This window comes from Takifugu flavidus, chromosome 5 (genome assembly GCF_003711565.1).
Source record: "Takifugu flavidus isolate HTHZ2018 chromosome 5, ASM371156v2, whole genome shotgun sequence".
Taxonomy (NCBI): domain Eukaryota; kingdom Metazoa; phylum Chordata; class Actinopteri; order Tetraodontiformes; family Tetraodontidae; genus Takifugu; species Takifugu flavidus.
This window is the reverse complement of record NC_079524.1, coordinates 8,969,160-8,994,055: the sequence shown is the minus strand read 5'-3', so window position 1 is coordinate 8,994,055 and position 24,896 is coordinate 8,969,160. Positions and strand designations below refer to the sequence as shown.

General features: G+C 46.4%; 2 protein-coding genes and 1 long non-coding RNA gene across 4 annotated transcripts; 1 reads left to right on the top strand and 2 right to left on the bottom strand.

Annotated features, from left to right (window-relative positions):
- The first annotated feature begins 332 nt into the window (after positions 1-332).
- Positions 333-2,560, top strand: selenop (selenoprotein P). Its single transcript, XM_057032302.1, has 4 exons — positions 333-560; positions 713-925; positions 1,022-1,139; positions 1,232-2,560. Exons 1-4 carry the CDS (start codon positions 358-360, stop codon positions 1,571-1,573), a joined length of 876 nt encoding a protein of 291 aa, XP_056888282.1. The 5' UTR covers positions 333-357; the 3' UTR covers positions 1,574-2,560.
- A 405-nt stretch (positions 2,561-2,965) lies between these two features.
- LOC130525483 (uncharacterized) lies at positions 2,966-5,545 on the bottom strand. The gene is made up of 2 exons (XR_008950499.1): positions 4,625-5,545; positions 2,966-4,529 (listed from the first exon to the last, which is right to left on the bottom strand). It is a non-coding gene; the product is annotated as an uncharacterized LOC130525483 (long non-coding RNA).
- Positions 5,546-6,122: 577 nt separating this feature from the next.
- ghra (growth hormone receptor a) lies at positions 6,123-23,112 on the bottom strand. Of its 2 annotated transcripts, XM_057033230.1 has the most exons (10): positions 22,743-23,112; positions 16,609-16,739; positions 11,943-12,078; positions 11,678-11,844; positions 11,187-11,365; positions 10,674-10,827; positions 10,486-10,576; positions 10,237-10,306; positions 9,665-9,900; positions 6,123-9,509 (listed from the first exon to the last, which is right to left on the bottom strand). In XM_057033230.1, exons 2-10 carry the CDS (start codon positions 16,733-16,735, stop codon positions 8,756-8,758), a joined length of 1,914 nt encoding a protein of 637 aa, XP_056889210.1. In that variant the 5' UTR covers positions 16,736-16,739; positions 22,743-23,112; the 3' UTR covers positions 6,123-8,755. The 2 variants fall into 2 exon arrangements, with proteins under 2 accessions (XP_056889210.1, XP_056889211.1); XM_057033231.1 differs by lacking the exon at positions 16,609-16,739 and having other exon boundaries at positions 22,743-23,110.
- Positions 23,113-24,896: the final 1,784 nt, after the last annotated feature.

Genomic DNA, 24,896 nt, shown 5'->3' with positions numbered 1-24,896 from the left:
AAATAGTTTAAGCTTATACTGACCCTTTTTAGGTATATGGACGATACACATTCCACTAAAGCCTGCTTCCAGTTGGGTTTATTTTTAGATGATATCTCCAAGAGCTTAATTTCTTTTTATGGAAACAAGAACAGATGCAGAGATATGATCTAAGCTGCAGTTTCTAATCCCTCTTATGAAAGTGTTGCGAGATGCATCTGGAAAATGTAAAAATGATACTCGTTCTTTAAGATTTGGTACAACTTTGCATGACCTTCTGAAGTTGCTCTCTCCTTCTACCCCCTTCCCCCCACTTCCCAAACTATCTTGTATTTCAACCAGATCAGCTGACTGGGGGAGTCAGGAGGCACAGCAGAGATGAGGGCGTGCCTTGGCCTGCTCCTCGCTCTCTGCATGCTCCATGGAGGAGGTGCAGAGAGCGAAGGGGACGGGCCTCGCTGCCAGCTGCCGCCCGTCTGGAAGATAGGGGACCTGGAGCCGATGAAGGAGGCGATGGGCCGCGTGACTGTTGTGGCCCTCTTAGAGCCCAGCTGATTGTTCTGCATGGTGCAGGCATCCAGGTATACAAACATTAGTCAATTTTGTTATAAAGGCACAATAATGTCCACTCAACATACTTGTTCCCTACTGAGCATGTGTAAAAGCTAATAAATATATACCTAATAATATTTTATTTTCACTTTATGCTCTCTGATTTCCTCCATCTGGGTAGAATGGACAGCCTGCGCCAGCGGCTTGAGAATCAGGGCCTGAGAGATGTGGTCTACATGGTCGTTAGCCACCAGGGGGCGCACGCGCAGGGGCTGCACGCCATGTTGGCGCAGAGGCTGACAGAGCACATCAGTCTGTACAAGCAGGACGAGGCCCTGCCCGATGTGTGGCAGACACTGGGTGGAAACAATAATGACTTTTTCATCTATGACAGGTTTGTTACCCGCAGAGGGGAGCAACATTTCTAGTTTGTTTGAGATGTCACTGTTTTCTTTACAATAACAATGCTTCTCCATCCATTTGTAAACAGGTGTGGCCGCCTCACTCACCGAATTTCCCTGCCATACTCCATTATTGGACACGGACACGTGGAGCGAGCGGTCAAAGATACCTACTGCAATTCTCTCTGTGGCGAGTGTACCCATGAGGTATGAAGTGCAGGAAGTCACCATCACTCAGATGAGTAATATGCAGGAATTCTCACTATGTTGTCTCACCCCCCTCCCTCCTACCCCCACAGACCACTGAGACCCTACAAGAGTGCACTCCAAAAACCAGTGCACAGCCTGATAATGGCGTAGCACCTGGAGCAGAAGAAACCGGGCATGAATGCCATCACCATGGTCGCCAGCACCATGGTGATGGTCACCGTGATCATGGGGATAGCCAGTGCACTCACACGCGAGGTTCTGGCCGAGGTCATGGTCACCACCATGGCCACGGTGGACAAGGTCAACATGAGGGTCGCGTGCACATGGGTGACATACCTCAGAGGCCAGATCACTTAGACCTAGGCCAGGCACAGCAAGCGCTGAACCTGCATCACCTGCCACCGCACGATGCAGCAGCCACGAGGCCCTGAGAATCAAAGAGGTGAAAAGCCCAGTTCAGCTGACAGTGGGCAGAAGCCTCTGACACTGGCGCCTTTCCTAAGGCCAGCTGATGCTGACACTGACGCAGGCTGTTCGGCGATGTGGTGGGTGAGGAGCCCGTCGGTCTCTGACACTGCAGCGAGGCACTGCCCGCCTCCTGACAGTGACACGGACCGACAGGCGACGCTGTCAATGTTGTTAGGGAGACCTGACAGTGACGCTCGCCCCTCGCCGTCTGACAGCAGCCGCAGCCAGCTCAGTGAGCTTGACCCCAGGGTGTGAACTGAGGGTGAGAGCAGGTGTAAGCTGGCTCTCCCTTAACTCATACCATCTTTTTACCAACAAGTATTACCCTGAGAGAGGGGACGGCACCCCTGACACAGATAAACACATCTAAATCACACAAATGCAGCCCCAGTTGGTGATTAGTTTGGAGTTGTGCAGCTAATGTGATCACTGTCAGTGGGCTGCTCCCTGCCTCTCTCAGGAGGGCGTGTGGCGGTCATGTTTGTCGGTCGCCTTCTCCGTTTTGCTCTCCCCATCTTCAATGAAAGCCGGCGCAGAAACTACGCTCTAGTGGCGTCTGCTGGAAGTCAGGCTGGGGAGAGGGGAGAGGGCTCCTCCAGAACATGTCAAGCCTTTAAAACAACGATGAAGAGGAAGGAGAAAATCTTTTTATGTTTTTCACAACTTGTTTTAAATTTTCCTTTAGCAGCCATAGGCTTTAGCATACACACGGATGACGTAAATCCAGAGCTTTCTAAGAATGAAAGAGAAACAGTAGCTTGTTGTTTTAGTAGACAAGAAGAACACGAGGGACGCTGATGGAGCATACTTCCTGTACTCAATGATGGCTTCTGTGGGAAGATGAACAGTCACCCTGAAAACCTGATGCTTGTGCAGAGAAGTGTGCAAAGTTACACATGTATAAAATGGAACCTGGGAGTGAAATAAAGACGGTTGAGCTACTTTTAAAATGTGTGGCGTGTACTTGACAACATGGCTGTGAGGCAACATAACCGCAAGACCCTTTGACCTTTCCACTTCATAACTCTTCATTATATGTTTTACGTCTGACATGCGTAGATAACGCGTTGATATTGGTAAATGCCTCAACTTATCAGCAGGTGGCAATGAAGGACCACAAACTGGAATGACGGAGGGGGGCTGATTTTACTTGATTTGGTCTCATCATTTTAGGTTATTATTAAAGCCACTTGCTGAAGCAGTGATGAATCTGGTGGAAAGATAAAGCAGAATGTAGGAATAGAGGGATGACAGAACAGGTCCAGGCCAAAGGAAAAAGGCAATTGCACCTTATCCATCAGTGCTTCAGTGAGGACCTTTGGACCGTGACTGCAATAAAATCTGCATACGGATGATTTAGTGCATTGTAGGGTTTATTGAGCAGAAGAAATGAATGAGCCTCTTGATGACAGGTCAAACATCTATAAGGAACCACAAGAAGGTCTAGTTGACCTGTTTTATGGTGAAGATGAGTGAGATACTTCAGCGCTGAAACCTCAATGTGCTTTAATCCCATGAAAATGCAATGATTTAAAACAAAAAGGCTTCTGATGGGTGCACATACATAGAAATGTGTGTATGTGTGTAAACATACATCGATACATGCATACGTGTGTACACACATCCTCATATTTCTATCTTTGTGGGGACCTTTATAGAACTAATACATTACCCAGTAATTAAGTCTTAACCCTTAAACATTCCTTTGAAGTTGTGGGGCCCAGTAAAATGCTCGCTTCTTGCAAACAAGGCCACATTTTGCTGGTAGAATGAGTACTTTGGTGCTCCATGTGTAGTAAATGTGAGGACAAATACACACACTCGCAAACACACGTGCATTGCAATTTAAAGCTAACTTGATAAGATAGTTTTTTCCAGACTTCCTCCTATTCATTACCAGGCACAGAATACCTCTCTGTCAGGAACCTAGCCGCTGTCAGAAAGAAGACGCAGGACAGGAAACCACCACCTCTGCTTATCTTGTCGCTTCAAAGCCGAACACATTCTGAAACCTGGACCTGTAACAGGAGGATGCTGGACCATTTTTCCTGGACTCAGGTACTGTGTGGGGACAGATGGTCTGGTTATGTCAAGCCTGTTCCTGCTGCTCCACCCATCAACAACAGAACAGTCCCCCATTCCAGCCTGGCGCTGTTCGACACTTCTTCCGGTTAAAAGGGATTCCCCCCCCCATCCCCGCTGTTGCACGTATCAGCTTCCTCGATTGATAAAGATGCAAAATAACTACAGCTGAATGGAATTCCTTTAAACTTTCCTCCCCTTCATGTCCAAGCACCCCAGCTGGCTTTGCACTCTATTCTAAGTGGGTCAGAGGGTGTAAAATTGACACCGAGTACAGTGAGGAAGGCCAGTCACGTGTCTAGACACGAGAAGCCTCATGCAGAATGGACAGCTCAGACTGGTGATGCACTCAGAGATCAGCACAAAAGGCAGAACCACCTAAAATTTACTCTGACTTGGAGCTTTTCAGTACAATTTAAAGAATCTGTGGTAACTTCCTTACCAGGCTGTGCAAAGGGCAGGAGCCTGAGCCACAGACTAATCTCCCTGCAGGTCAGAGATATCTGACATAACACGTCTCCTGTTGATAGCAGTGTGATATAGTAATCTGTAGACTGTGAATTCTCCAGTATTCCAATAAAGGGAACGGCTTTTTCCATGACCTTCAGCTGGGTCTGATGACTGGTTGAAAGCTACGTGATCACCCTGGAAATAAACACCGAGATGAAACATCTACAGAGAGCTAACCTGATACAATATATTAAAATCTGGACAGTGTATTAAAAAAGCAAAATCTAAAATCGTCTTTTCCCGAAAACTGCGTGAGTGGCACTCATGCGCTGCGACTCCACCTCAGATTTCCCGGACCTGGAGAGCGACACGGAAAAACCCCAAAACCTAGTTAGAGAACACAAAAACAGACACACATCAGACATACAAGACTAAAGGATTCAAGGCCTTCTATACACTTAGTGAATAAATCCACAACTGACTGTCATTGATTTGATGGTGAACTTTCACTGGGGTTTGACCACCAGCAAAGATTTTCTTGGAACCCAAAAACATGATGAGATGATTCAGATGCAACAGAATGGACAGACTGGGATGTGAAGTTGACATCCTCCCAGCTCAGCCCCCCTGGGGTCCACCTGTCAGGACAGGGATCATTGTCAGATGCGGCTCTGGTACTGAAAAATTATTTAAATCCATCACTGCTTTCATCTCCTTTCTACCAGGCGAGCTGGAATATTCCATATTTCTAAAAACAGGAAATCAGAATCACTTGCACCAAGTTACACAAATAATTCAGCATTCCTTTACTGTTTTCCTGTGTTGGTTCCATATCTGATGGTTAGATGGGGGCAAGCCTCACGTTTTTAAAGATTATATCTTAAAGGACACTCTAAAAAAATATTTTCTTAATTTTTAATTGTTTAGTTTTAGAATCTGCGAACTCTCCGTAGGAAGACCCGCGCCGGAATCAACCCTGCATCCTTCTTGCTGGAGACTGCACCGACTATGGCTCCAGATCTTTAGCTAGCCTGTAAATTGATGGCTTTTATTAAAGTGACAGTGTATGAAGACACAAAGGTGAAGAAGCAAAAAGAAACCTTTCCGATTTCTCTTCTTCTTTACGAAAACATAGCGAAGAAGAAAATCAGGAATTGGCTGTCGAACTGTCTGAAAAGGTCAATAAGCAAACGGAGGTGATGAATGAGGCCTGGGGAGGACTGCCTGTGTGGGCGTAATTGGGCTGAAGATCCAATACAGGGGAACGGTGACTTATGGGTAATTACCAGCAATGTCCTGAGAAGACGAGCTGTGAGTGGCTGTCTCTCTGATTCAATCAGCTGCACACAGAGCAGTGCAACACACAGCCTCCGTCTTAATTGTCCAATATGCTTTCACCACAATGCACAACTCTTGCTGCAGCCGTTTCCTCTAAGTGCTGCAACAGGGGAGAAACACACACACACACACACACACACACCACACACACACACACACACACACACACACCACACACACACACACACACACACACACTCTCTCTCTCTCTCTCTCTCTCTCTCTCTCAAGCACAAAGTGCTTCTGTGTTGCACGCAAACAAGTATGTACTTTCCATCCTGCAAATGCCACACAATTCCCATTTTCCTAGCTTTCTCTCTCTCTCTCTCTCTCACACACACATGCACACACATGCACACACAAGCACACACGGACCAAATTTGCATGTGAACTCTCCCACAGTGGGCCAGTACATTTTGTTCAATAACATCCTTTCCTGTCACTGAGTGCTCCTTGTTTACTTTTAATCACACGCCTGGTGGGTAGTTAACGGGGGTCTCGTGTACGCAGCCGGTGGGTTGCGTTCACAATTGGATTTAAAGTGCACGGCTGAACGGGAATCGCACGCTGGTTCGTAATCGACATCTTCAGGTTTAAAGGGCTCAGTTTTCTTGTGTACAGAAGGCAACAAAAGCAACAATGTAGCAGCAAAGTGCTTTTATTTATTTCTTTTTTTCGAGGTCAAATGATGACATAGACAAAATAATTGAGATGCTGTAATTATATATTTTCTGGAGCTTATTAAGCACACATACAACACAGGAAAAGCTGAAAGAGGACGCGAGCAATCCAACACAGCTTTGATTTTCAGTAAAACCAGCAGCGTCAGCTGTCAATATCAGCTCTAAAGTAGAGGGTCTGAAAAACAACACAAAGGCCCATGCGCCCCATTTCAACACACAAATTTCACCACAAAAGTAATGCAGCCATTATCCACTGTAATTCTGCAACATGTGCTTCAAACAGATATAATAGCAAAGCCATTACTGACGCGTGCTCATCGGATGGTGGGCAGACCGATAGAAAAACAGGGAGGAAGATGAACCATTCGAATCTCTGCTCAGCTGGACGCCGTTTCCAAACCTCCAGATTATTTCCTAAACTATAAAGTAATAAAAAACCAGCCAAAACATGGGGAGAGCAGATTCAAACACACATAAACTCTTGGACAGGATGAGAGGAGAGATAAAGGAGAGATGCAGGTCTTTTTCTGATTTATCTAGCCACAAATCTGACAGCAAACATTCAGTACCCTATTACAGTACATTACTCCATCAATCTGGTAGTGTAAAAAAAAGAAAGTCTACCCAGAGAACACTGAAGCTTTTTTGTCCGATTACTGCGCTGCATAATTAAAATAAACACAACGCTCTAGTCCGGAAACACACATTTTACACACGTGAACAAAGTGCTTGCAAAGTGACTGAAACATTTCTACACATGAAACAAAGGCTGCACACTCTTACACGACACCGTGGACAGGCAGAAAATAAAAGACAGCAAGGTATAACCCAGACATGCTAGACTGATCAAAAAACCCTCTTCTTTGTGGTAAAAGCGCTGTGAGTAAACAAATCAACAAGTCATTAACGTCCAGTTTATCACAAACCTTCACATTTATACAAGTGATTTTCTGGCGCGTCCTCACGTCCCATCAGTATGGCATCCTGATTAATAACCCCAAAAGCATGAAATTAGGTGCTTGTAATGTTAGACTGCAGCACTGGTAAATACATTAAGACATTTCTACAGCAGTGCCTATGCGGTAGCTCTTTGGGAACAAAGGGACGGCAGAAGAGAAATGGCACACAAGTATCTTGTTCACATTTTCATAAAGCGCCTGGTGGCCCTGGCATCGCCGCTCTCATTATTGTGTGGCTGTTTGATACCAATGACCTTTCCTGATACAATCATCTGCCAGCTTTTCTCAGGGACGCAAACAAAAGCAATTCAGAGTTAGTGTTGTGTTCAGGTCGTGGTTGCATTTGTGGGCATAATTACAATCTATCGGGAGTCCTCACACAAAAGCTTTGCAGCTACCGCCTGATAAATGACAATGCTACGATGCAAAAATTCAAAAGCACTAGTAAGGCTATTAAATGAGCAAATAACACTATCGTGGGCACGTATGATCGCTATATATCTGCCCGTTAATAAGTTTAGCATTGCAACTAATTGCATTCACAGTCTTTCCACTTGTTCCAGTTGCTGCCCCTGCAATAACCGAGCAAAATAGGAAAAAGTGTACAAGTTAAGAGCTTATGGCTGAGTTGGGGATTCCAACCGGTGGGATCTGGACGCCCTCCGCCCGTTGTGCTAAATGACGTGCCTTTGGTTAAGGCACATGATGGTGACAGTTACGTGTACCAAGCAGCTCCCAGGTGTCAATGACTTGCGTCAAGGACTGCTGGGGAGTAAAATATCTAAAGTATACAACTTTAAAAATTAGAGTTAAAAAGCTACGCTGAGACTGACCACAAAGTCTGTCACTTGTTACTGAAAATTTCTTAACTACCCCCCCCCCCCCCAAAAAGCTCTTATTCCCGTTTACCACCTTTAATACAATCAGTAATTTCCTTCATTTCATTAATCTCCCTTTTTAGGGCAAAAATGGGATAGTATATAATGGTATCCATCAGACGTGGATTATTTTTCCTCAGTTTTTGTGCATTGATACAGTAGCTGTGTAAAAAAAAAAGTATGTATAATCTATGAAAATATATCTGACACCATTAAAGTAGGAATGCTAGGGAACACTGCATAGTGTTGTTTTAATAGTGTGGTTCTGAGGCGGGCTAGTGCTAATGTATAAAAATATAGCTCTGCTGATGTATTAACAAGATAAGAAATGTATGATTGTGAAATCAAGCGACCATTGAGCAGCAAAACATCAGTCAGCAAGCGCTGTCAACAGCAACAATGACTTCCTGTGGCACGGTGTGAAACACTGGTTCGGCTGGAGGCTTTCTGTACAATTAAGACTTCAACACTGTCATTGTTCAAAAGCACGATTAGCCAGAGGTTTCATGCGATCCAAGGCAGGTTTGGCAGAGAGCAACTGCTTCTGGACTCTTGTCTTAGTTCGACAAGGTGCACGGACACCTCTGGATACCCCAGCATGAAATTAACTAACGTGTCATCCGCTTTTCACATTTCCCTTTGGGCACCCTGCACACATCCGTGTCTCTCTGCAGGGACATTTCAGGTTTCCATCAGGAACTTGGCAGAACCAGGACGCGAGACCTCCCACCTGAAGGTCTAAGGCTAGTGTCACTTTAACGGGACAGGTTCCCCAGAAGGTCTGGGGTGACGTATCCCACGGGCATAGCAGGCGGGGCTTTAAGGGGATTCTGAGGCACAGGGGGAGGAGGAGAATGGCGGGCAGGCGGGTTGAGGAGCAGACTGTGTTGGCTGTCCAGCTCTTGCACCACTGTGTAGTCTGCAACAGGAGCAAGGACTTGTGTTTGGGGAGAGTCAGGAAGGATATACGGTGACTGGTGACGCTCCGCTGTGGCTGCTGCCTGAGGGGTTGTGGCTCCGTAACCCTCGGCAGGCTCGGGGGAACAAGGGGGAGTGTTGAACTGTCGGGCACTGCTCTCCGTGGTGTAGCCGCTTCCTTCGGGATCCATCAGGAGCACCTGGGGCCGCTGCTCGCCCTCTTTCTTGTCCTCGGCATCCTCCCCGTCTTCAGGATCTTTTGCCTTCTTTTGCTTCTCCACCTTTGTGGCTGCCATGCTTTCCTGGATTCTCAGCTGCTGACCGGGGGACAGCACCACGCCTCCAGAGGGCATCACGTTGCTGACCTGGGCGTAGAAGTCCGTGTTGACCCAAGTCTGGGCTCCTCCGGCTTGGCCTTGGACCCCGGGTGTCTTTCTGGTGTCCTGTGACAGAGATCCTGTGACGCTACCATCTTTGCTGCTGTCTTCTTCGGCTTGGCTGGGCAACAGCGCCCCCATCAGGACCTGAGTGTCGGGATTAAACGTCTCGGGGTCATAAAAGCTGATGTGACCGGAATCATCATGAGGGATGCTGGAAGAGACAGGAAGACAGCAAAGGGGATCCAAGTCAAAGACGATCAGAACAGTCAAAGGTGATCTAAAAGAGCTCAAAGTTGCAACAGGACGTGTTCCATTGACTTATTCACAAATTAAACAGAAACATCTTCCCCTTCCACTTCCTCTTACCTAATGGTATTGGAGCCCATCGTGTTCACGCTGTGGCTGACAGACAGGGGCAGACCGAGCAGCTTCAGGGTGTCCGAGTCCCGGCTGTTTAGCTTCTCTCCAGCGTCTCCTTCCTCAACATCCACCTCTATGAACTCCACCCACGGCTCGTCTCGGTAGAACTCCGGTGCGTAGCTGGGCAGGCTACCCATGCCCCCACTACTCAGGATGAAATTAAGATCATCCAGCTTCCCCTTCTGCAAGGACACAATTTTTCCATGTCAATCACCTGGATGCGGCGAGGCAAATGAAAATAGGATTTCAATTTGTCTACATGAGAGGACACAGCAAACCCACCCCAGTGCGCTTCACATTTTTCTGAGTGCAAAATAGCAACAAAATGAATGAATAAATATCATTCCACCTACAGGAGCCACTTTGATCTCAGTATTCATCAGCCTCTGTGTGTATTTACACAAAGCAACGAGGCCTATTTAAAGAGGTTATAGGCTTTGAATGCGAGAATAACTCTATGATTGAAAATACATCACATCATTTGAAAACAATTATGCTCATATGACGTGTTGCTGTACCTTTAAAAGCTCTGGATCGATGCCTTTAATTTTGGGTGCTGGAACTGGTGGCAGCAGAATCATCATTAACCTGTAATAGCAGAGCAGATGGAATTTAATCAGCTGTTGGGAATGTATGCATATGCAGTCTTTTACCATAATTAGCTTTTAGCATTAGCAATTGTAATGCATTAGTATGTCAATGAGTCATCAGAAAGATGGAAGAACAAATGCATGTGCTTGTGTGCCTGTGGAAGAGTTTCTTCCTACCTTTGCTGCTGAGATACAGCAACGAGCACAATGAGCACGAGGATACTGACGGCCCCAAACACCAGTGCCAGGGTGAGAGAGAAGGGAGACTCTGGAAGACACCGTGAAACAACGCCCGTCATCACAGCAGCAGTGGACCCGAAAGCGTGATAACCAACGGCTCTACAGAGGAGCCTCCATCAACTCACCTCTGATGGGAATTTCAGTCACTTCAATCAAGATGGAGTCGCTGAATTCTCCAAACTTTTGGAACGCCTGCATCCTACAACGAATGTGCACCTCGTACTCTTTTCCTATGGTCAGGCCATAGATGGTCTGGTGGGTGTGCCGCTGAACTTCCAGCTAATGAAAAGACAAAGGGAAGTTTAAAAAAAAAACATAAACTGAATCTAAACAACTTATCACGGTGAGGCTGCTAAGTTTTAAGGCTTAGACCTCATGGGTAGGGTTACAAACTCGCACTCCTAGCTGCACATCACACAGTGGCTCAGACGGAAATGAATACGAGTCTGTTCGTGGTCCCGTGGCCCCTGACCTACAGATCCCTCCTTACACTCCCTCAACAGAGACGCTGTTTTGTGCTACCAACATAGCTACATGCATTTAGCCACAAGTGATCAGGGGGAGACAGGAAACCTGTGCCCGGGCCACCATACTTTAAATTAAACTAGATGGACCTGTGTCATGTATCTGTGACTTACTGCTTCCCAGTTTGTGGAATTCCTTTCCCTGTACTGGATCTCATACTCTATACGCATCCAGCCTGCCTTGACGTCTGCAGAGGGCGGGGGCTCCCAGTTTACGATGACATCATAGCTCAGCCCGGAGGGGCTTATGTTCAGCAGAGTCCAGTTTAAAGACACTGGTGGGTCAGGACGAACTGGGGAAAAAAGTGATTCACATGTTTGATGGAGTAAAGATTGCACTCGAGCCACTCATCGAGAGTCACTCATCATTTTTCACACGTGAGAACATTTTTTTGTGGGATGTGAGGCACCCCCCCACCCCCCCCACCCCAAAAACACTGTTTCATACACAAAACACAGCCTGGTCAGACACTTGCCATGTAAACAGTGTGTGTCTGTGATGTTTGATAACGGAAGAGTCCCATTTCCTCACGCCTTTATGCCAGCTGTCAGTAACACTGTCTCTCATGTCTCCACTGTGGGACGGACGTGCAAATGTTACGTACCGATGTTCTCCACAAAGAAACAGTAATCCTGATCAGAGTAGGTGACGTTGTGGCTCCGGAGCTGCATGCAGTAGTTGGTCCAAACCGAGGTGTGATTTTTGTCAAAGAAACACTCCCTGTTCGAATGGATATATTTTGGACACTCCTTCCATTCGTTGACCAGGGAGCTGAAATTAACAGGAGAAAGAGGAGAAGCGGAGCGAGCGGTTAGACCTGTGCTACGTGCAGACGAAGCCGAGGCTTTTGTGAGTGGAGGGGCCGTTACCCTGACTCCCTCTTCAGGTAGAAGACTCTGAGGGCCCCCGGTGAGGACAGGTTGTGAAAACTGCCTAGACTCCACCAGCACTGAAACGTCTCCTGGTTCCTGGAGACGCACTCGGTGAAATGAGGCTCATACGGGGCTAAAAGACAACAGGAGGAGGACAAAGAAATAATGTGAGACAAACCCTACAGATATCAAATAGCTCCGGGTAGATGAATCCCATTTGCTGACATCTCTGAGGTTTTGTGTAACCAAAGTTCCACAATGCCAGTTCCCACTGCAAACATGCTTAGGGTACTCAAGTACACAGTAAACAACACAATCACATAATATTTCAAATCCACCGAGCATACATATGGACCAAATTGGCTGAGAGTCAATAAAATGTTCCAGCTGAAAGGCTGTGACACGCTGTGCAATCATATCTTATTACTGCACAAGGAGCTATTTTACAACCTGGGATAGGAGAGCAGCTGGCAGACGCACACGGCGTCGGAACTGTGCTGTATATTTTTAGCGATGGACGACTTACCTGTAGCTGCCAGAGAGCTGCCACGAGGAAAACACACAGCCTGAAGGACCCCAGCAGCTGTGGCACTACAAGCAAGATCTAATCTGCTGTAGATCCACCTTTAAATTTTAACACAGTGATCGCCTTTTCTAAGGTTTTCTGGCTCTCCCTTCTCGTTGCAGAATGCAAAACGCACCGCCTCCCCTCAGCCACTGGGGGCTGAATTCCCATCCCCTCCTGAGTCACATAATAAGGGACTGTTGGCACCATAAATAAGCAACCGAGGAAATTATTGATTTCTCCTGTCCTCCGGAAAAGGCTGGAGCATTAAATCACGGCCGGATTGAGGACATAAACAGGCTTCACAAGACAAAGTCCGGGATTAAAAACAAACCTCAGGTTGTGGGAGGCAATATGTGGTCATGTTTTATTCTTTATGGGTTTCAAATAAAAGAAAGGCTATACTCACATAACCCCACTGAATGTTCTCACTTTTAAAGTATTTGCAAAACATCTGTACACAAGCATTTGTGCGGTCAACAGTTAACATTCCATTGTGCCCCCGCTTCTCATCCTTTTGGCCCTTTTCCGCTCTCTGCAGACTGCCAATGGTTGGGAGAGCTTTGGCCTGGTCCAGCTTGAACACTGGCAGTCGAAACACGATTGTGCTGCGTTTTATATCAGTTCAGAACATTTTGTTATGCATTCACTTTCATGGGAACTTTTCCCCTCTTTTAAACCTGCACATCTGTGCACATTTGTGCCATCCATTGCTCCTTGTTCCAGTTCTGTGCAGAAGCTTTAACAGCACACAGTGGCTCGCCCACCTCGGTGCGAGGACTGGAGCTCAAGGTCAAAAGGTGACGGAATTTTAGAAAATGCTTATATTTGTGAACCAGAAGTGTGTCAGAGGTGAAAAACCCGGAGCGACTCGTTATTCAAACTGAGGTGAAAACCGGCTGATCTGCTCAAGGTTATTTGGTTTTCACTGTCTCCTCCCGCAGGCCAGACCTGAACATTTTCCATGCAGAGACGCAGGCGCTCGGGAGATGAAGCCTGCCTGTACCTGCCAGCTGCCTTTAAACACGTGTGTGCACCCGTCTGGGTGTGTGATAAATAGCTCAAAAACCACTTATCTTCCTACATGTGAGCTTCAGCCATTAAGGTTTAAACTCTGCTAAAAAGTCCAAATAAAGGGTTTTCTAAGGTTCTTCTGCTGGCAAAGACCGCATAAAACTCATCAAGAAGCGACCCGTGAAAGGTTTTATTGGTCAGATAAATACTTGGCTGTCACGGGGGCGCGAGGGAACAGAGGCTGCTGCTGCGGATGAATTATTACCTTTTCCAGCTCATTTGCAGAGCTAAGTTAGCGTTGACGTTAATAACGCTTCAGGGGCCCACTGAAGGGGGAGAGAAGACACCGTGGTTTCAGTTAGCCTGCGCCAAGAGGCAGGGGTGATATAGCTGGCTTTCATATACTGAAAGCCATTTTTGGCAAATGTCAAAACACAAACACTGCAAACACTAGAGCTTCTGTACAAGCTCAGCTTATGTTATTAAATGCTATTAAGACTTCTTATCTTACAAAGCTCAAAGATTATTAGTTATTGCTGATAAGAGAGGTAATGGCAAATAAGCATTCTCAACATGAAGATAGGCTTTAGGCAGGATAATTATCAGGCTCCTTTTTGAGATCGAACATAATGTGGAGCAGCTGGGCAGTGCTAGCTCAGCCAACAAGGCCTCCAAAATATTGTCCTACTGCTGGTTCTGCCAGAAGAAATGTATGCAGCCTCCTCCAGGGTTCTGCAAGAGTCAATCTAGGTGAAGGATCTTCGTGACCCTTAACGTGCCGCTCAAAGGGATCTTAACTTTTAGACATTTTGGAGCAGCCAAGCGTTTGTGTGTTTGGACAGGTATTTCCTGTCTGAAGCCAGGAATGGAGGAAAAAGATATAGGAAGGTTTCGAATAACTTGTGATAAGCTGATTGGTGGCAGCAGATCCCAATTTAAGAGCAGAATGTGTCTCCGCTGCCCACTTTGTGGTCAACATACTTGGTGCTACTGTCCATGCCTGAGGATCCACATCACTTCCTGTCTGCGCACACTTCTGTAAACCAGATGGATAAACTGGCGCCACACGCTGACAGTGACGGTCAACACTGCACCAGGTTCCCCTCGCGCGCGCACGACTGCAGATGTTATTTGTCTTTCAGGAGGAATGTGTCTTTGTCCGTGCCAAGGAAGCGAAAAACGAAGAAGTTCAGAATGAGCGGAGGGAGCTGTGGTGTTAGCAGGCGAGGTGGGGGGGTGGTGGTTGGGGGTGGGGGTGGGGGAGGGATACTGCAACAGGTTACAAAACAAGGGACACAAAACAGGTCTTGTAAACAACCTCGGAGGAGGCACTTTCGCTCACATCTCCTCCCAGCCTGACTGTTCACTCCTCACCGTAGGTTCAGGATCAGGGGATCCGTCTGATTCCCATGACGCTTAGCATCAGCGTTCCTATCGTTCAAGTCCGACAGGCGGAATCTGGTGTGCTTCCACCACGCAGTCACCCGGTCGGCTATTATGATCTCAGCGATTTATTATCCAGTACTAACGAGGTTAATCTCCTCTAATGGCATTAAAAACCCAGAGAGCTGGCTCGGTTATGTCATCTTACATCCAATTGAGCAACAGAAGAGCAGCAAAATCTGGTTTATGGTGCTTTCTCTCTTTTGTCACACTTATTTTAATACCTTTTTTTTAGTTTTATATGCTTCAGTGTGGGAAAGGAGATAAAGCTGGACGACGCCCACTGGGCCCCTGTGGAGCACCTTTTATATAAAGTCTCCTTTAATGGACTTATTATGTGTCTGCGACTAAAAAGTGCAAAAACAGTGCTGACGGTGGTGAAGCCTGAGAAGTTTACCGTCTGCCTCCATGTTTGTTCAGGCTATCAAGAGCGTGCTGTGTTTACAGATGTTTCAGGGGTTGTTGAGGAAGACCAGGGCGAGATTTCCACTTCAGAGTCGATTTTAACGACCGAGTGAGCCAGACAGGCAGGATGTCGGTCCATTGGCCCTCACACGTCTCACAGCTGCTCGTCTGGGAGCTCATCAGATAAGCAAAGTGAGCCAACAGAGGCGGGCAGGCCCAAAGTCAAAAGGTCAAAGGGCAAAGACATGGGGCACAAAACATGGTGGGGTTTATTTATTCACTTACAGTACTGAGTACTGAGACATGTGTACGCATCCGTTTATTTGAAGGTTGAAACGTGCGTAGCCCTCTAAAGTTCACACCTTTCTTCGACCCTTCCTGGGACTCGACCCCAACTCTCTCATCAATTGCTGAATATCGTCACATAGAAGACGTAGCACGTGAAAAAGCCGTAAAAGAATCAAAAAGCTTTCTGCCATGAGTCAGTCTCTGCCGCTCTCCATCTGATCAATTTTCTCCATTATATTCCTCAAAATATTTACTATTTGGGAAATGTGAACAGCACAATTTCATAAGGCATTAGAAAATAAAACGAAATATTAAAGCAGAATCAAAAGTCAAACAGATTCACAAATTCAAGAGCAAAATCGATCTGTTCCTGGACTCGCTGTTAGCGTTTCGCTAAATCATGTGCTGCCCAACTAAACGCAGACTAAAGGCAAACAGACGCCCTGGCACACCTTCCCCTCACCTGCAGCTGCAGTGGCTTCAGCCATTAGTGAAGAAGCCAGATTTGATCCTTTTCTTCACCGTGGAATTTTTTTATTTTATGCCTCCTGGACACGGTTTTAGAGGGGTTTGGATTAATAAATGACACTCAGATGCTCTCAGCCGAGGCATTCTTTTATATAAACACATGTGATGGTTCAGAAAGAGCTGGGTCAGCTGTCTGGACATCCTGCATCATCCCGTCCCTGGACTTTGACAGAGGAGCTCTGATCATATATTTACCCCGGCTTTATCGATCAGCCTGGGTGGCGTTTGCTCAACAGTAAACATTTCCACACGCACCCCCAAGCACAGAGCTTTCTGCACTCCGCGTCTGACATAAGACGCGATAAGGAGTGTCAACAGGACAACCGCGATCGCACTTGTTAATGTTTGATGAGCACCGGGACGGGCAGGGAGGGATCCGTCAGGGTTTGTCCGGATGGCGCAAAGACGGCGGTGACCTACCGGATGATGTCGCGCCACCACGCTCCATCAAAAAGGCAGAGCTGCGATTGGACACCCAGCTCAGGGAGGAAATCAGGAACAGGAGCAGGAGCAGGCAGGGGGAGAAGGAGGAGGAGGAGACAGCCATGATGCTGCGGAGAGAATCAGAGCGGTCACTCACAGAGGCATTCAAATTATCAGCCAGACGCTATCGTGCCATGAAGGCGTGAACACACGTGAACACACTCTTCCTCACTTTTCACACCCATGCTCCTCCTACTTTTTAGTCACAATATTCCCATTTCTGGTTTTTTCCCCTCAAACGGACTATTTATCTACTTTGGCTCTGTTTGTGCAGAATGATAGATGAGAGGCTCTCTATTCCCCTTCTGTTCATATTTTTTTAATTAATATGGCACAATCGGGAGAGTGTTCGCTGCAGAATGAACCTAAGACTGTGATCCAGCTGCAGCCATGAGAGTCACATCTGTGCGTAACAGGCCCTTTAGGTCAGACGTTCCTCGTGGCAGAGGTGGAGATGTGTTCAAGACAAAAAAAGAAATGAACTATCAATTTAATGGATTTTTAGCTTTTCTGTGCAACTTTTTATTTTGAAAGAAACCTATCACATATATACTCATATATATAAAACCAAAAGGGGAAAAAGGGGCAGAAAAACAGTTCCCTGATGTTTTTATATAAAACGTTTGTGGAAAATGTAGCAGCTGAAAGGTGAAAGCAACCCTCCAGACAAAACAGCCACGGAGGCAGCTGGCAACATCAAGGACACCTACATATCCATGTTTTGCGTGAACTGTTGAACAGTTTAGGCTGCGCGCAGGTGAACAACATTCCAAATCTTCCAAATCCTGATTGTGATTATTACTATCATTCTGAGAATCCCAAAAAAATAATAATTCGGAAACCTCGATTTTCCAACATATTACCCCAAGAGGGGCTGCTAAAAATACTTCAAAGCATACTTTTACTGCGCCAATGTCATTTCCTGTCTCATACACTTCATGGGATTTGGGAAGGAAAGGCAAATCTGACGTTTGTAGCAAACTGGATCATAGTTGCCTGGGAAATAGAAAAATCCTGGACTTGCACTCTTTTTCGCCGTTTGGTTCTCCCAGTCTTTCTAAATATAGGTTAAACTTTGTGTCCGCACCCTTGGCTATATTTACAGCTGTGTCTCCACAGCGTTGCTGGGCTGCCAACCATTGAGGCTGTATTTCAAAGGGGACTCTTGCCAGATACTTCCCCACTCTGGGCAACATACATCTGGGTAAGCTTGCTAACATAAAGCTACCATCTTTGCAACTGGACGTCAGCTCCTGATACATTCACGTGGACTAAACCGCCACTGGGTAACGTTGCAGCAATAATAAAAGCTTTAATGCATAGAGCATTCCAAAAAAAATGCTGTGTGTGTGTGTGTGTGTGTGTGTGTGTGTGTGTGTGTGTGTGTGTGTGTGTGTGTGTGTGCGCACATTCCAATGGTCAGAGGCCATACAAGGCCAAGTAATACAGCAATTTACTGCTGAGTGCTGTCAGCCAGCAGCAGGCTCGTCTAGCCTGAAGAAAAGATTCTCCGTCTCACCATCAATTATTGCTCTTTTTCTGCCTCTGACAAGCTGTCTAAATCCTCCTTTCTCCAACAATTCTAAAAATATTTTAAAAACCTCTTTTTTCTTTGTTTTTTTAAGTAAATGGGCCTTACAATCCATGGAAAAGAAAGTTGAAAGCAGTTTTCATCAAAACCTCTGGTAGAGTTTGTCTCGTCCTCATCACTAGAGCATCCGTTCCCCATTCCCGACTCTCTTTCTTACCCAGTCAAAGTTAGCCTGAGTCAATCGGAGCAGAGGCAGCCTCTGCCCAGGCCTCCGGGGGTTGCTTGGTAAATGGCTAAAGCCTCTGTGGTCGACCTTCCTCCCAGTACCTCTGCTCTAAAACACACATGCAGAACATTTGGACTTCACATCCTCTCTGGCATCGCCAATCCTCTCCAAAGTTTCCTCAAACTCCCTATTAATCATCTGTGTTTGTTCCAAGGGAGCTGACAGCAGAGACAGAGGAGGGGGGTTGGGAACAGCCACGGTGTCAGGGTACAGCCAGAGAATGTTTACCGGGGGAAAGGTCACATGATCTTTGCATTAGTATCTCTTGAACATGCACACCCAATGCGAATACACCTTTGGGGTGAACATTAGGGAAACAGCGTTCATACATGACCCTGAAATGACCCCACTGGCCTGTTTGCCCAGGCTTGTTTTTCGGTGCAATTACCTGAGCGTTTCAACGTCACCCTTTTCCTTCTTATTGCTCTTTCGCTCAGCACTCTGCTAATATAGGACAGCTGCGCTGGTGAATGGAGCGGAGTCAGTCGCTCAGGCCAGAGGAAATTAAGTACAAGGTAAACACGTGTGGCGGGATAAACGGGAGAAAATCACACGAATCCACATCTGGATTGCAACCAAGTCGTTCAAGAATAGGCCGGTGCTGGTAGACATCGGGCAGACGGACTCCTAATGCGGCTGCAGATCTGCACGGTTTCATCCCTGGGCTTAGCCCCGCCTGAGCTGCACCTCCGCCTGACTGTCCTGACGTTGCTTTGGTTTCCCCCTCCTCCTTTGATTACCTCCATTAAAGAGGTCGGGTGATAGCCGCCACTCGCCTGTCTGTTATGAACGGATGTTAATGACATTTTCAGGAACTGTCTATACCACAACAAGGAATCTTTGCAAAATTGGAGAAATGGGCTATTAGGTGGAGGTTCGCTCTCTGAGTGATTTTCTAGTTTTAGTTCTGAGTTATTTCTGGATGTTGGGCAGATGATGTTTATTTTTCTGTTGCTCTTCAGAAGCACTGGCATTTCAAACTCATACTGCTGTATTTTAATTTAAAAAAAAGATATTTACAACTCATTGAGATGAACAGATACTGGTGATCTGAGGCTAAATAAGTGATTTGGTAAATGTAATCATTAGAATCAAAAGAATCTTTGTGATCCACATCACTTCCCAAAACTTTTTCCCCAAAACTTTGTGTGGACATCAGGGTAGCCAGAGAACAGCATGAAGAAAGCGTCCTGCAATGAGTTTCCACAGCTGAGCAGCCTTACATCACTAAGTGCAATGGAACATATAAGAATCTGGGATGTAAAGTGCCGCCAGGGGCTCTGGAGCTGTGCAGATGTGATCTTTGGAGGGACACATCTGCCAATCAGATGAACGGGTCTGGGTTGGGCCATTGCCAGGAGAACAGTGCTGGCCTGCCTGTGGGGTTGGTGGTGGGGGGACGGTGCGGGGGTAGTGTTTCAGGTTGGGCTTGACTTTTATTTCCAGAGAAAGGAACTTTTTATGCTTCGGACAACCAAGACTCCCAACTTTGTTGGAACAGTTTGGAGATGAACTCCTTCCTGTTCTAACACGAACAACAAGCAAAGTCCATAAAGACAGTGGTGAGTTTGGGGTGGAGGAACTTGTTTGGCCTGCACCGAATCCTGACCTCAACCAGGCAGAACACCTTTGGGAGTTTCTCTCTTTTTTCAATTCTATAACTTAAAGTTGCATTTAATGTCACGACAATTTTAATGATGTTTCCATGAACCCACCCAGCGCTAAGCCTGCTTACCGTGGACAATCTGAGACCACTTTTTTGGAGAAAGAATCTTGATTTTGGAGATTTGTTTCCAGGTTTCAGCTACTTACGCAACAGATCTTAGTAAAACCTAATCCCCTGGCCAATAGTGCAGTTTTTCTGAGTGAAAACTGAAGACAGACATATAATTAAGATGGAGGGAGGCAGCCTGCCTGGTGGACTCACACACCAATGTTCATGTTGGATGCCTTGGACTTCTATTCCTCACACAAATCATGGTGATTGCAATGGCCAAGTTCATATCCAGCTTATAATCAAGCAGTCCTGGAGGGGGAAGCTGTGGTAATAACCGCGGTGCTGTGCCACCAAACTCAGTTCCACGTTGGTTGTAAAATGGGAATGGGTGCTTCACCATCAGACTAATGCATTCCCATTTTGACTTGTGGTGATTTTAAGTGAGCAGGTGCTGTGCGTACGCATCAATAAGATTAACTTTGTAACAAATGTTTGGATCCTGCTATTTAGGAGCTAAGGTTGCTAAAACCAACCGTCCATTTTAAAAAGAACCCCAGAAATGACTCATTACTGCAAATCTGGCCGACCAAAGTACAAAAAGACACATAAGTAAACAATGAGTAGCATTCATACAGCAGGAAGAAGATGGCAAGATTTCATTAATTTCACATGTAGTATGCAATGCTGTCCAGATTTTCCAAAAAAAAACACAAGAAGAATTTAAACAGTCCTTAGTTTACAGCCATTCCCCCTTAAATTCTTACCTTAAACTAAAGAAAATGAGTAAACAAACCATGGACCAGAGCACGCAGGTCACCCCCCATACCCGCCAAACGTGCCTGACGGATGCGGTTTCAAGCACACGCTGCACGTGTTCAGGCTTTTAAGCCCTGGTGAAAATGTGAGAAGAGGGTATGTGCCATGGTGCACAGGACATGCAAGTTTAACCCCTGTGCATGTGCAGGCTCTCTCAGGCATTCACCTCTAATATCTCTGGCTCTCACGGCACAAGAGAGTGGAAAACTCAGAGTCAGCACACTGGCGTGAAAGGAGGTAGAGCTGGACACACACCGCAAGGCAACGACACGGTGCACGTAACCGAGTGTGTGTACCGGTGCGAGACAGAGAGAGGGCCAGCAGTGACTCCGGCGGGAACAGCGTGTGCTGCGCAGATGTGAAAACTGATCTTTGTGGAAAACCACTGCGCTGTAGCGTTCCGCGTGCTGCAAGAACAGGCGCGTAAATGCAGCCATTTGTTGAGTTGAATGACAACAAATGTACCAAACACAGTCCAAAGTTAAAGCATCCAAACAGAGCTGCTGGGTCATTTCTGGACAAGTCACGTGCAACACTCAGGGTTTAACTGGGTCAAATAAGTCAAGATAAAGTTTATCAAGCCGCTTTTTTGGTTTTGAGACTACACAATTTCCATGCGTGTTGAGCGTACTGGTTTCTCTGGGGCGCGGATCTGTCAGAGGGAATGGAACACGACAGACAGACGCTATGCTGCGTGGGAGGGAAGCTATGCTTTGCAACATCAAAAGTGATGGCGTAATGAAAATATTCCTGATTTTACTTGAATGATGCGTCTTATGAAAGCCGTCATTCGCCGCAAATACCTTCCAACACCAGCACGGCTTCAATCTCCTCTGCAGTGAAGTTCAGCTCGGGTGGATATTCAGCCTTAAGGTGGAAGGCTGAAATATAACTGGTAGCAGGACGACGTCAGGTGTACAAGCCTGAATCAAGCCAATCAGTCGATTTGCTGCTTTATTCAGTTAGAAACTGATTCGATCGAAATGATGTGGAGCAAGAGTCACAACTGGGCGTCTGTCATAAATGTAATAACCTGACTGGAATGGGCAATGGCCAAGATGCCCATTAGAATGGACTGCTGCTCATGACAAGAAGGTCCTTCCTAATTAAATTGCATGGAGGCACAAAAGCTTCTGGTCAGATCAACAGTTACAGGCAATAAAGGTCGTATTTCCTAAATCTTTAACGTTTTAATGCTAATAGTCAGGGGAAACTCCAGTTTTGAAAGGCACTTCACCATCAGACTAATGCATTTCTGCAGGCAGCCTTTGGGAATCTGCCAAAAATACAATAAAGACTTAAAAACAATTTTAAAAAACAGTTGGAAGTGGGAATTTGGAAGCCTACAACCTTCTGCTACGTTCGTATCACGAATATCAAAGCAGGAGATGTTAGAGGTGTATCAATGGTAGTGACCAAAACACGCAAACTAGTTTTGATCCACGCACAGATGAAGACGCTGCAGCTTTAAAGGAGAAGCAACTTTAAAGCGACGCGACATCCGCCGGGAGAGGCTATAGCAGCTCAGGTCCCATCCCCAAAAACCTCCCACGGGCCAATGTTTCCTGTGCAAGGGCTTCATGGGGTGCAGCAGGTTGAGAATACACCTTTAAGTAAAACAGAAGGCTGGAATAACCCGCCGTGCGTTAACAGCAGACTTTCCTAAAGTGTCTAACGCATGCTGGTGGTTGTGGGGGGTTAAGGTCTGCAAAAGCACTTACGTGTTTAAAGTCCCGGAAACACCGAACTTTAGCTCCTCACAACTTGGACATCTGATGGAGATGGCGCGGAGGAGGGGGGGAAGTCCGCTTTCTTCAGGGTGCTCCTCTCTGTGGACCCCTCGGCTCAAACCTCGTCCGCTTGTTTCCTTCTGATGGTGTCGCTTTCCCCGGTGTTTTCGGTGCGATTGGTCGCTGCTCAGGTCATCGTGCAGTTCCCTCGCTGCAAATTCTGAAGCGGAGCAGTGTGTCGAAGGCGGAGAGGCGCCCCCACCCGCCGCAATCTTCTCCTCTACTCCATTATATGGAGAGAGAGGGAGGGAGGGAGAGCCGGGACAAAACTTCCAAAATAAAACCCTTCACCACCCAAAACTCTGTGTGGTGGAGCAAACGTTCACTGCGGTAATACTTTGTCCCCCCAAGTTTACATTAAATTGCCTTTACAAAGAGCAAGATGTGATCTAAAAGCATTTTATCCAATCGCATTATGTCGCCAATCAGGTCCGACTATGGGCGTGTAATCCGACTAATCAATACTCATAGTGATGACCGTGGAGCTGTTTCCAGATTAGGACTGTCTTTCAGATCAATTTGAGGCTAAATTGCTGTTGGGGTCATTATTAGAATTGGCAGCACTCCCCCCTCATTTCACGCTTTATTTTATTAAGGGAATTTTCTGGATTTTCCCTCCACCGCAGCTGGAATTCAGAGGCACCAGCAGGCAGCTTGTGTTTACCGGCCCAGTGTTTAAACTGTAGCCCAGCAGCGGCTGCAGCTCGGGTGGATTGAATCAAATCTGCCACCATATAGATCACAGTGTTTCGTGGAGGGGGGGTTCTTCTGTGCTTGTCCCCCGGGCCACCGTCTCTCTTCAGCAGCTGAAACAGTCACCAAAGCTGCTCAGTCACCAAACATCGGACGCGTTTTATGATGCCCGGGATAAAAGTCCATTAATCTCAAAGATAGAATGAAGCCTCGACTGTATTTGCCATTAAAAGGATGTATGGGCCGATGGCGCTGGCTGTCGTATAAATATATTTAATGGCGATACACCTTCGTTGATTCATATGTTTAATGCCCCCCCCCCCCCCCCCCCAAAAAAAAGAAGGAAATTATAGCGACAAATATTTATTTCACCCTTTTCTTCTTAAAAAAACCCCCAATTTAAATTCATTTTTTAATAACTTAACTGTAACTGTAATAACTTTTTGATATTTTTTAATTTTTAATTTTCAAGAAACAAACAATTGAGACAAAAGATTTTCTATTAAAGTTAGGTTGACGCCTCCTCTTCCTTTGCTGTATGTACGGGTGTGTGGGTGTGTGTGTGTGTGTGTGTGTGGGTGGGTGGGGGATGTCCTCACGTGGAGGGTCCACTGGGGAAGTTAGAGGCTCGTCCTCAAATTCTGCTCTCTCTCTCTCTCTCTCTCTCTCTCTCTCTCTCTCTCACACACACACACACACACACACCACACACACACACACACACACACACACACACACACACACTCCTCCGATGACGGTCCGCCTCGACACGTGAGGAGAAAAACACAGACGCGCGCACAGCTGTTGCTGCCCCGCACTTTTTTTTTTCTTTTTTACCTCCGACAAAAAATGGAGTAAAGGGTTCAAACATGGAAGCAGACTTTTACAGAAGTTAAGTCCAAAAAGAAACACAAAAGAAAACAAAATCAAGTTGGAGGTGCATCAACAGGGCCTGGGCCCTTTTAAATGAGGGGTTTTTCCTCGTGCCTCTGAGCCCACTGTGTGATTTGTTTGTCTTGTTTGGATCGAGGCAAAGGTCCCATTGGTGCAAGCAGGAGATAAAGAAACAGACCAATCTTTAATGTCAGTGCTACCAACTGTTGGGAAAAGGGAGAAACAATATGTCTGACTGTAGCTCATGTGGAGAGACATGGACCAGAGTTGACCTTTATGTCCCCAGTGGAACAACCCTTATATTTATGATAAGCAGATTCTTTACGAATCATTGCACGCCGTCACAGATGCTAATTCACTCTGTCTTTGGGCACCGAGGAGCGTAATAACCAAACGAGGTTAAACACCCGCAAACAATTTGGAATGTTCGCACTGACCAGAGAGAGCGTCCATGATAGCGGTCGCCTGTGGGACGGAGGGCTGTGATTGGAGGGGAAG

What these genes read in the sequence shown, in the direction of transcription:
- ghra (XM_057033230.1), bottom strand. Translation starts at nt 16,735, where the DNA reads ATGGCTGTCTCCTCCTCCTCCTTCTCCCCCTGCCTGCTCCTGCTCCTG. An exon ending in TGGTGGCGCGACATCATCCG is followed by an intron (nt 12,079 to 16,608) that starts GTAGGTCACCGC and finishes GTTGTCTTTTAG; the next exon opens with CCCCGTATGAGCCTCATTTC. An exon ending in GACTGAAATTCCCATCAGAG is followed by an intron (nt 10,577 to 10,673) that starts GTGAGTTGATGG and finishes GGTGTCTTCCAG; the next exon opens with AGTCTCCCTTCTCTCTCACC.